Source organism: Symphodus melops (genome assembly GCF_947650265.1).
Source record: "Symphodus melops genome assembly, chromosome: 16".
In the NCBI taxonomy this organism is placed as follows: Eukaryota; Metazoa; Chordata; class Actinopteri; order Labriformes; family Labridae; genus Symphodus; species Symphodus melops.
This window is the reverse complement of record NC_136706.1, coordinates 24,623,954-24,635,039: the sequence shown is the minus strand read 5'-3', so window position 1 is coordinate 24,635,039 and position 11,086 is coordinate 24,623,954. Positions and strand designations below refer to the sequence as shown.

The following is an 11,086-nucleotide window of genomic DNA, read 5'->3' as shown; positions in this document are numbered from 1 at the left end:
TTTTATCTTTAGTCATTTTTCTTTGCAGTGTTGATTGTTGTCTTTGTTGTTTTTTACAGAGCGGGCCGTTTGAAAGTATTCTAAACTTTAATATTTAAGTTTTTAGAGATTGATCATGTGACCTGACACAGGCCACGCCCCCTGCAGGGCTCAGGTGGATTCATCTATCATGTTGCAAAATATAGTCAAGACTTTACCACAGTACTGAAGTACTGCAGGGTCCTCTGAGGGACTACGCAGCAGTCCTCCGAGGGACTACGCAGCAGTCCTCCGAGGGACTACGCAGCAGTCCTCTGAGGGACTACGCAGCAGTCCTCCGAGGGACAACGCAGCAGTCCTCTGAGGGACTACGCAGCAGTCCTCTGAGGGACTACAGAGCAGTCCTCCGAGGGACTACAGAGCAGTCCTCCGAGGGACTACGCAGCAGTCCTCCGAGGGACTACGCAGCAGTCCTCCGAGGGACTACGCAGCAGTCCTCTGAGGGACTACGCAGCAGTCCTCTGAGGGACTACAGAGCAGTCCTCTGAGGGACTACAGAGCAGTCCTCTGAGGGACTACGCAGCAGTCCTCTGAGGGACTACGGAGCAGTCCTCTGAGGGACTACAGAGCAGTCCTCTGAGGGTGTTGCACGGGGCAGAGGGGGTTTTGGTATTTGGAGTTTTAAAGTGTAATATTTATATTTCTCAAGGAAAATGTTTCTATTTTTGGAACAAATAAATTTTGTTTCTCTTCACTGAACTTCATCTCTCTTGACCTCTGACCTTTGACCTCTGACCTTTGACACCTCTGATTGCATTTCATCTTTTCTGTTATAATAAAGTTTGAATATTTACAAAAACATTGACAGCTGTTTCAGATTTATCATTAATGTTCAGCGTGTAGGTGATTATACAAGAGCTGGACAAGAGATTGAGTTACCATAGCAACGATGTGAGTTACCATAGTAACGGAAACTTCACATAGAGCTCTATGGAGACACTGTAGGAGACAGACTCTAGTGGACGCTGGAGGAACTGCAACTCTGGTCTGCTTAAACACGTGGTAAACGTCAGCCTTGCCTTTAGTCCTCCGCACACAGAAGCTTCCTCGTCGACCAATCACATGCTGTAGAAGCTCTAGCGTTCAGGACCACCTCCTTAAACAGAACACCTTACGGTACGTATGACGTAACCACATCACAAACAGGGATCCAACATGGCGGCGGCCTTGCGTAGCGTATGTAGCGGAGGAACTTGGAGGTTTGTATCTTTTTTCCGTTAAATATATTTAAAGTGAACATTTCGACGTCACTCTATGACGTAGTGTTGTTGTGGTCTCACGTGAAGCGTAATCTATGCGTCGTGTTTGTGTTCGTGCAGTGACGCTGTGATCGCACCAGATCCAGTTCACAAATGATTTAAATGAAACTTTAATCGTGATTCAAATCGATGATTTGTTGTGATTGTGACGTCAGACAGCTGCTGAGTGTGTGGAGGACACTGAGGAAGTGTTCGGCTTCAGATAATTGGTCATGTGACATATTTAACCAGGAGACTTTCACGTGTACTTGTCGCCGGTAGCTCGTGGGGACCGGAAGTGGAACATGTCCGTCTGTGGTTGTAGTTTATTAAGAATAAAAAAAGCAATGAGCCTATCACCCTAAAAACTACATCTCTATAATATGACGTCATTAATCTATTAAAAAAAACACTGTTCATTAAAGAAGTGGGGGCGTGTCTCATGCTGTGACGTCATTCTGTCATCATGGCTTAGAGTTACAAATCTTAAAAACATTTTTAATGTTTCAATTTATTCAGACTTTCATCCTCGAGTGGCTGCAGACACCTGCACACAGGTACGCCTCCTCCTCACCTCCTCACGTCTGCTCCTCCTCACCTCCTCACGTCTGCTCCTCCTCACCTCCTCACGTCTGCTCCTCCTCACCTCCTCACGTCTGCTCCTCCTCACCTCCTCACGTCTGCTCCTCCTCAGTCTGCTCCTCCTCACCTCCTCACGTCTGCTCCTCCTCACCTCCTCACGTCTGCTCCTCCTCACCTCCTCAGTCTGCTCCTCCTCAGTCTGCTCCTCCTCACCTCCTCACGTCTGCTCCTCCTCAGTCTGCTCCTCCTCACCTCCTCACGTCTGCTCCTCCTCATGTCTGCTCCTCCTCACCTCCTCAGTCTGCTCCTCCTCACCTCCTCACGTCTGCTCCTCCTCACCTCCTCACGTCTGCTCCTCCTCACCTCCTCACGTCTGCTCCTCCTCACCTCCTCAGTCTGCTCCTCCTCACGTCTGCTCCTCCTCACGTCTGCTCCTCCTCACCTCCTCAGTCTGCTCCTCCTCACCTCCTCACGTCTGCTCCTCCTCACCTCCTCACGTCTGCTCCTCCTCACGTCTGCTCCTCCTCACCTCCTCACGTCTGCTCCTCCTCACCTCCTCACGTCTGCTCCTCCTCACGTCTGCTCCTCCTCACCTCCTCACGTCTGCTCCTCCTCACGTCTGCTCCTCCTCACCTCCTCAGTCTGCTCCTCCTCATGTCTGCACCTCCTCACGTCTGCTCCTCCTCACCTCCTCACGTCTGCTCCTCCTCACGTCTGCTCCTCCTCACCTCCTCAGTCTGCTCCTCCTCACCTCCTCACGTCTGCTCCTCCTCACGTCTGCTCCTCCTCACCTCCTCAGTCTGCTCCTCCTCACCTCCTCACGTCTGCTCCTCCTCACGTCTGCTCCTCCTCACTTCTGCTCCTCCTCACCTCTTCAGTCTGCTCCTCCTCACCTCCTCACATCTGCTCCTCGTCACCTCCTCATCTGCTCCTCCTCACCTCCTTTACGTCTGCTCCTCCTCACCTCCTCACATCTGCTCCTCCTCACCTCCCCACGTCTGCTCCTCCTCACCTCCTCACGTCTGCTCCTCCTCACCTCCTTTACGTCTGCTCCTCCTCACCTCCTCACGTCTGCTCCTCCTCACCTCCTTTACGTCTGCTCCTCCTCACCTCCTCACATCAGCTCCTCCTCACCTCCTTTACATCTTCTCCTCACCTCCTCACGTCTGCTCCTCCTCACGTCTGCTCCTCCTCACCTCCTTTACGTCTGCTCCTCCTCACCTCCTCACGTCTGCTCCTCCTCACCTCCTCACATCAGCTCCTCCTCACCTCCTTTACGTCTGCTCCTCCTCACCTCCTCACGTCTGCTCCTCCTCACCTCCTCACGTCTGCTCCTCCTCACCTCCTCACGTCTGCTCCTCCTCACGTCTGCTCCTCCTCACCTCCTCAGTCTGCTCCTCCTCACCTCCTCACGTCTGCTCCTCCTCACGTCTGCTCCTCCTCACCTCCTCACGTCTGCTCCTCCTCATGTCTGCTCCTCCTCACCTCCTCACGTCTGCTCCTCCTCACGTCTGCTCCTCCTCACCTCCTCAGTCTGCTCCTCCTCATGTCTGCACCTCCTCACGTCTGCTCCTCCTCACCTCCTCACGTCTGCTCCTCCTCACGTCTGCTCCTCCTCACCTCCTCAGTCTGCTCCTCCTCACCTCCTCACGTCTGCTCCTCCTCACGTCTGCTCCTCCTCACCTCCTCAGTCTGCTCCTCCTCACCTCCTCACGTCTGCTCCTCCTCACCTCCTCACGTCTGCTCCTCCTCACGTCTGCTCCTCCTCACCTCCTCACGTCTGCTCCTCCTCACTTCTGCTCCTCCTCACCTCTTCAGTCTGCTCCTCCTCACCTCCTCACATCTGCTCCTCGTCACCTCCTCACATCTGCTCCTCCTCACCTCCTTTACGTCTGCTCCTCCTCACCTCCTCACATCTGCTCCTCCTCACCTCCCCACGTCTGCTCCTCCTCACCTCCTCACGTCTGCTCCTCCTCACCTCCTTTACGTCTGCTCCTCCTCACCTCCTCACGTCTGCTCCTCCTCACCTCCTTTACGTCTGCTCCTCCTCACCTCCTCACATCAGCTCCTCCTCACCTCCTTTACATCTTCTCCTCACCTCCTCACGTCTGCTCCTCCTCACGTCTGCTCCTCCTCACCTCCTCACGTCTGCTCCTCCTCACCTCCTCACGTCTGCTCCTCCTCACCTCCTCACGTCTGCTCCTCCTCACCTCCTTTACATCTTCTCCTCACCTCCTCACGTCTGCTCCTCCTCACCTCCTTTACGTCTGCTCCTCCTCACCTCCTCACATCTGCTCCTCGTCACCTCCTCACATCTGCTCCTCCTCACCTCCTTTACGTCTGCTCCTCCTCACCTCCTCACATCTGCTCCTCGTCACCTCCTCACATCTGCTCCTCCTCACCTCCTTTACGTCTGCTCCTCCTCACCTCCTCACGTCTGCTCCTCCTCACCTCCTCACATCAGCTCCTCCTCACCTCCTTTACATCTTCTCCTCACCTCCTCACGTCTGCTCCTCCTCACCTCCTTTACTTCTGCTCCTCCTCACCTCCTCACATCAGCTCCTCCTCACCTCCTCACGTCTGCTCCTCCTCACCTCCTTTACGTCTGCTCCTCCTCACCTCCTCACATCAGCTCCTCCTCACCTCCTTTACGTCTGCTCCTCCTCACTTCCTCACGTTTGCTCCTCCTCTACGTCTGCTCCTCCTCTTCCTCCTCTATGTCTGCTCCTCTTCACGTCTGCTCCTCCTCACCTCCTCACGTCTGCTCCTCCTCACGTCCTTTACATCTGCGCCTCCTCACGTCTGCTCTTCCTCCTCCTTCAAGTCTGCTCCTCCTCTTGCTCCTCCTCATCCTCCTCCTTTACATCTGCTTCTCCTCGTCCTCCTCCTTTACATCTGCTCCTCCTCCTCCTTTAAATCTGCTCCTCCTCATCCTCCTCCTTTACATCTGCTCCTCCTCGTCATCCTCCTTTACATCTGCTCCTCCTCGTCTTCCTCCTTTACATCTGCTCCTCCTCTTGCTCCTCCTTTACATCTGCTCCTCCTCTTGCTCCTCCTTTACATCTGCTCCTCCTCGTCCTCCTCCTTTACATCTGCTCCTCCTCGTCCTCCTCCTTTACATCTGCTCCTCCTCGTCTTCCTCCTTCATGTCTGCTCCTCCTCTTGCTCCTCCTTCATGTCTGCTCCTCCTTCAAGTCTGCTCATCCTCCTCCTTTAAGTCTGCTCCTCCTCTTGCTCCTCCTTCATGTCTGCTCCTCCTTCAAGTCTGCTCCTCCTCTTGCTCCTCCTTCATGTCTACTCCTCCTTTTGCTCCTCCTTCAAGTCTGCTCCTCCTTTTGCTCCTCCTTCAAGTCTGCTCCTCCTCTTGCTCCTCCTTCATGTCTGCTCCTCCTCTTGCTCCTCCTTCAAGTCTGCTCATCCTCCTCCTTCAAGTCTGCTCCTCCTCATCCTTCTCCTTTAAATCTGCTCCTCCTCATCCTCCTCCTTTACATCTGCTCCTCCTCGTCCTCCTCCTTTACATCTGCTCCTCCTCATCCTTCTCCTTTACATCTGCTCCTCCTCATCCTCCTCCTTTACATCTGCTCCTCCTCGTCCTCCTCCTTTACATCTGCTCCTCCTCATCCTCCTCCTTTACATCTGCTTCTCCTCATCCTCCTCCTTCAAGTCTGCTCCTCCTCATCCTCCTCCTTTACATCTGCTTCTCCTCATCCTCCTCCTTCAAGTCTGCTCCTCCTCGTCCTCCTCCTTTAAATCTGCTCCTCCTCTTGCTCCTCCTTCATGTCTGCTCCTCCTCGTCTTCCTCCTTTACATGTCTGCTCCTCCTCCATGTCTGCTCCTCCTCTTGCTCCTCCTCTCCTGTGATTATTTTAATCAGTCAGATTCTGTCAGATCTTTGGACCAATCAGCTGACTCTCCCTGCAGGTCGTAGACTGTTGCCCCGCCCCTGGAAACTCCCCGTCCTTTTAGTGACAGGTGGCTGTTACCTTGGTTACCAGCAGTACAGATGGAGTGGCCCACAGGAGGATGGAGCCGCGCCCCATTTGGCCACACCCACACAGGTAAGAGAGTAGACACCTGCTACTCCCCCTCCTCTCAGCGCTGTCTATGATGTCACTGCTGGATACATCTGATTGGTTCAGGTGGACTGGTTACAGGCGCCGCGTTCAGGCGCTGATGGTCCGAGTCGTGGAGGCGTTCAGACTTCAGATTGGACAGGTGTGAAAGAAGGCGTGGCACGCCATGTTGGGGCGCCGACAGCGTTTTGTAAATGTGCTTCCTTCTGCTGGAACACGATACGAGGTTTTCACATTTTCTTACCGATTAAAAAAAGACGCCGTCGTTGCAGTGAAAGGTCGTCTGGTCTTAGGGGGCGTCTCCAGACCCACGTGGATCCAGCTCGGTCAGGCTGCAGGGTTCAAGTCTTACCAGGTTCTCAGTTGGATCTATGTCGGACTTTTGCACACGAGGATGCTTGATCTTTGTTGCCGTTTGTTTCCTGCTGGACGTGATCCTCCGGCGTGTATTTGGCCCCGCCCATCTTCTCTGTCCCTGCGTGCTGTCTCAGCGTGCTGTCCCTGCGTGCTGTCTCAGCGTGCTGTCCCTGCGTGCTGTCCCTGCGTGCTGTCTCAGCGTGCTGTCCCTGCGTGCTGTCTCGGCGTGCTGTCTCAGCGTGCTGTCCCTGCGTGCTGTCTCAGCGTGCTGTCCCTGCATGCTGTCTCAGCGTGCTGTCTCAGCGTGCTGTCCCTGCATGCTGTCTCAGCGTGCTGTCTCTGCGTGCTGTCTCAGCGTGCTGTCTCAGCGTGCTGTCCCTGCGTGCTGTCTCAGCGTGCTGTCCCTGCGTGCTGTCTCTGCGTGCTGTCTCTGCGTGCTGTCCCTGCGTGCTGTCTCAGCGTGCTGTCCCTGCGTGCTGTCCCTGCGTGCTGTCTCTGCGTGCTGTCCCTGCGTGCTGTCTCAGCGTGCTGTCCCTGCGTGCTGTCTCTGCGTGCTGTCCCTGCGTGCTGTCTCTGCGTGCTGTCTCAGCGTGCTGTCTCAGCGTGCTGTCCCTGCGTGCTGTCCCTGCGTGCTGTCTCAGCGTGCTGTCCCTGCGTGCTGTCCCTGCGTGCTGTCTCAGCGTGCTGTCCCTGCGTGCTGTCTCAGCGTGCTGTCCCTGCGTGCTGTCCCTGCGTGCTGTCTCAGCGTGCTGTCCCTGCGTGCTGTCCCTGCGTGCTGTCTCAGCGTGCTGTCCCTGCGTGCTGTCCCTGCGTGCTGTCTCAGCGTGCTGTCCCTGCGTGCTGTCTCTGCGTGCTGTCTCAGCGTGCTGTCCCTCCGTGTTTCAGGGTTTTGGACTGTTTCATATTCGGCCTCTGGAGCTGTGATGTGCACACAGCCTTCCCTCGGCATCACTCCAGCTCCTCCAGTCTGTCCGTTCAGAGGGACGGCCTTGTCTTAGGGGGATGGCCTTGTCTGAGGGGGACGGCCTTGTCTGAGGGGGACGGCCTTGTCTTAGGGGGACGGCCTTGTCTTGGTGGGTTGTGCCAGACTCTTTTTACTTTGTAATGATTGAACAGTCACTAATCTGACAGCTGTTTTTAAACTGACACACTCTGCTGATGTTCTGAGGTCTAGTCAGGGGGGGTCTCTGCAGTCAAGGGGGGTCTCTGCAGTCAGGGGGGGTCTCTGCAGTCAGGGGGGGGGTCTCTGCAGTCAGGGGGGGTCTCTGCAGTCGGGGGGGGTCTCTGCAGTCGGGGGGGGTCTCTGCAGTCGGGAGGGGTCTCTGCAGTCAGGGGGGGTCTCTGCAGTCATTGAGGGTCTCTGCAGTCAGGGGGGGTCTCTGCAGTCAGGGGGGTCTCTGGGTTAGCCCTTATAATCTGTGGTGACTCGTATGTCCTGCCACATTCGTCTGGTGTTCATGGGGTTCTGACTGTTGCTCGGTTCAGGTTGGTCCTGGCTGTTGCTCGGTTCAGGTTGGTTCTGGCTGTTGCTCGGTTCATGTTGGTCCTGCCTGTTGCTCGGTTCAGGTTGGTCCTGGTTGTTGCTCGGTTCAGGTTGGTCCTGGTTGTTGCTCGGTTCAGGTTGGTCCTGGTTGTTGCTCGGTTCAGGTTGGTCCTGGTTGTTGCTTGGTTCAGGTTGGTCCTGGTTGTTGCTTGGTTCAGGTTGGTCCTGCCTGTTGCTCGGTTCAGGTTGGTCCTGCCTGTTGCTCGGTTCAGGTTGGTCCTGCCTGTTGCTCGGTTCAGGTTGGTCCTGGCTGTTGCTCGGTTCAGGTTGGTCCTGGCTGTTGCTCGGTTCAGGTTGGTCCTGGTTGTTGCTCGGTTCAGGTTGGTCCTGCCTGTTGCTCGGTTCAGGTTGGTCTTGGCTGTTGCTCGGTTCAGGTTGGTCCTGGCTGTTGCTCGGTTCAGGTTGGTCCTGGTTGTTGCTCGGTTCAGGTTGGTCCTGGCTGTTGCTTGGTTCTGGTTGGTCCTCAGGTTGGTCCTGGCTGTTGCTCGGTTCAGGTTGGTCCTGGCTGTTGCTCGGTTCAGGTTGGTCCTGGCTGTTGCTCGGTTCAGGTTGGTCCTGACTGTTGCTCGGTTCAGGTTGGTCCTGCCTGTTGCTCGGTTCAGGTTGGTCCTGGCTGTTGCTCGGTTCAGGTTGGTCCTGACTGTTGCTCGGTTCAGGTTGGTCCTGGCTGTTGCTCGGTTCAGGTTGGTCCTGCCTGTTGCTCGGTTCAGGTTGGTCCTGGCTGTTGCTCGGTTCAGGTTGGTCCTGGCTGTTGCTCGGTTCAGGTTGGTCCTGGTTGTTGCTCGGTTCAGGTTGGTCCTGCCTGTTGCTCGGTTCAGGTTGGTCTTGGCTGTTGCTCGGTTCAGGTTGGTCCTGGCTGTTGCTCGGTTCAGGTTGGTCCTGGCTGTTGCTTGGTTCTGGTTGGTCCTCAGGTTGGTCCTGGCTGTTGCTCGGTTCAGGTTGGTCCTGGCTGTTGCTCGGTTCAGGTTGGTCCTGGCTGTTGCTCGGTTCAGGTTGGTCCTGGCTGTTGCTCGGTTCAGGTTGGTCCTGACTGTTGCTCGGTTCAGGTTGGTCCTCAGGTTGGTCCTGGCTGTTGCTCGGTTCAGGTTGGTCCTGCCTGTTGCTCGGTTCAGGTTGTTCCTGGCTGTTGCTCGGTTCATGTTGGTCCTGACTGTTGCTCGGTTCAGGTTGGTCCTGACTGTTGCTCGGTTCAGGTTGGTCCTGGCTGTTGCTCGGTTCAGGTTGGTCCTGCCTGTTGCTCGGTTCAGGCTGGTCCTGACTGTTGCTCGGTTCAGGTTGGTCCTGATTGTTGCTCGGTTCAGGTTGGTCCTGACTGTTGCTCGGTTCAGGTTGGTCCTGGCTGTTGCTCGGTTCATGTTGGTCCTGCCTGTTGCTCGGTTCAGGTTGGTCCTGGTTGTTGCTCGGTTCAGGTTGGTCCTGGTTGTTGCTCGGTTCAGGTTGGTTCAGGTTGGTCCTGGTTGTTGCTCGGTTCAGGTTGGTCCTGGCTGTTGCTCGGTTCAGGTTGGTCCTGACTGTTGCTCGGTTCAGGTTGGTTCAGGTTGGTCCTGGTTGTTGCTCGGTTCAGGTTGGTCCTGGCTGTTGCTCGGTTCAGGTTGGTCCTGGTTGTTGCTCGGTTCAGGTTGGTCCTGCCTGTTGCTCGGTTCAGGTTGGTCCTGGCTGTTGCTCGGTTCAGGTTGGTCCTGGCTGTTGCTCGGTTCAGGTTGGTCCTGGTTGTTGCTCGGTTCAGGTTGGTCCTGGCTGTTGCTTGGTTCTGGTTGGTCCTCAGGTTGGTCCTGGCTGTTGCTCGGTTCAGGTTGGTCCTGGCTGTTGCTCGGTTCAGGTTGGTCCTGACTGTTGCTCGGTTCAGGTTGGTCCTGCCTGTTGCTCGGTTCAGGTTGGTCCTGGCTGTTGCTCGGTTCAGGTTGGTCCTGGCTGTTGCTCGGTTCAGGTTGGTCCTGACTGTTGCTCGGTTCAGGTTGGTCCTCAGGTTGGTCCTGGCTGTTGCTCGGTTCAGGTTGGTCCTGCCTGTTGCTCGGTTCAGGTTGGTCCTGGCTGTTGCTCGGTTCATGTTGGTCCTGCCTGTTGCTCGGTTCAGGTTGGTCCTGGTTGTTGCTCGGTTCAGGTTGGTCCTGGTTGTTGCTCGGTTCAGGTTGGTCCTGGTTGTTGCTTGGTTCAGGTTGGTCCTGGTTGTTGCTCGGTTCAGGTTGGTCCTGCCTGTTGCTCGGTTCAGGTTGGTCCTGCCTGTTGCTCGGTTCAGGTTGGTCCTGCCTGTTGCTCGGTTCAGGTTGGTCCTGGCTGTTGCTCGGTTCAGGTTGGTCCTGGCTGTTGCTCGGTTCAGGTTGGTCCTGGTTGTTGCTCGGTTCAGGTTGGTCCTGCCTGTTGCTCGGTTCAGGTTGGTCTTGGCTGTTGCTCGGTTCAGGTTGGTCCTGGCTGTTGCTCGGTTCAGGTTGGTCCTGGTTGTTGCTCGGTTCAGGTTGGTCCTGGCTGTTGCTTGGTTCTGGTTGGTCCTCAGGTTGGTCCTGGCTGTTGCTCGGTTCAGGTTGGTCCTGGCTGTTGCTCGGTTCAGGTTGGTCCTGGCTGTTGCTCGGTTCAGGTTGGTCCTGCCTGTTGCTCGGTTCAGGTTGGTCCTGGCTGTTGCTCGGTTCAGGTTGGTCCTGGCTGTTGCTCGGTTCAGGTTGGTCCTGACTGTTGCTCGGTTCAGGTTGGTCCTGCCTGTTGCTCGGTTCAGGTTGGTCCTGGCTGTTGCTCGGTTCAGGTTGGTCCTGACTGTTGCTCGGTTCAGGTTGGTCCTGGCTGTTGCTCGGTTCAGGTTGGTCCTGCCTGTTGCTCGGTTCAGGTTGGTCCTGGCTGTTGCTCGGTTCAGGTTGGTCCTGGCTGTTGCTCGGTTCAGGTTGGTCCTGGTTGTTGCTCGGTTCAGGTTGGTCCTGCCTGTTGCTCGGTTCAGGTTGGTCTTGGCTGTTGCTCGGTTCAGGTTGGTCCTGGCTGTTGCTCGGTTCAGGTTGGTCCTGGCTGTTGCTTGGTTCTGGTTGGTCCTCAGGTTGGTCCTGGCTGTTGCTCGGTTCAGGTTGGTCCTGCCTGTTGCTCGGTTCAGGTTGGTCCTGGCTGTTGCTCGGTTCAGGTTGGTCCTGGCTGTTGCTCGGTTCAGGTTGGTCCTGGCTGTTGCTCGGTTCAGGTTGGTCCTGACTGTTGCTCGGTTCAGGTTGGTCCTCAGGTTGGTCCTGGCTGTTGCTCGGTTCAGGTTGGTCCTGCCTGTTGCTCGGTTCAGGTTGGTCCTG

At 56.0% G+C, this 11,086-nt stretch overlaps 1 protein-coding gene across 1 annotated transcript in view; it reads left to right on the top strand.

The window, feature by feature from the left end:
- Window positions 1-1,159: 1,159 nt before the first annotated feature.
- The window catches only part of pisd (phosphatidylserine decarboxylase), a 25,668-nt gene continuing 15,741 nt past the window's right edge, over window positions 1,160-11,086 (top strand). Inside the window, exons 1-3 of the mRNA XM_079364955.1 lie at window positions 1,160-1,238; window positions 1,797-1,834; window positions 5,781-5,917. Coding sequence (XP_079221081.1) covers window positions 1,195-1,238; window positions 1,797-1,834; window positions 5,781-5,917 — 219 coding nt within the window. The 5' untranslated portion in view covers window positions 1,160-1,194. The remainder of the gene's footprint in view (window positions 1,239-1,796; window positions 1,835-5,780; window positions 5,918-11,086) is intronic.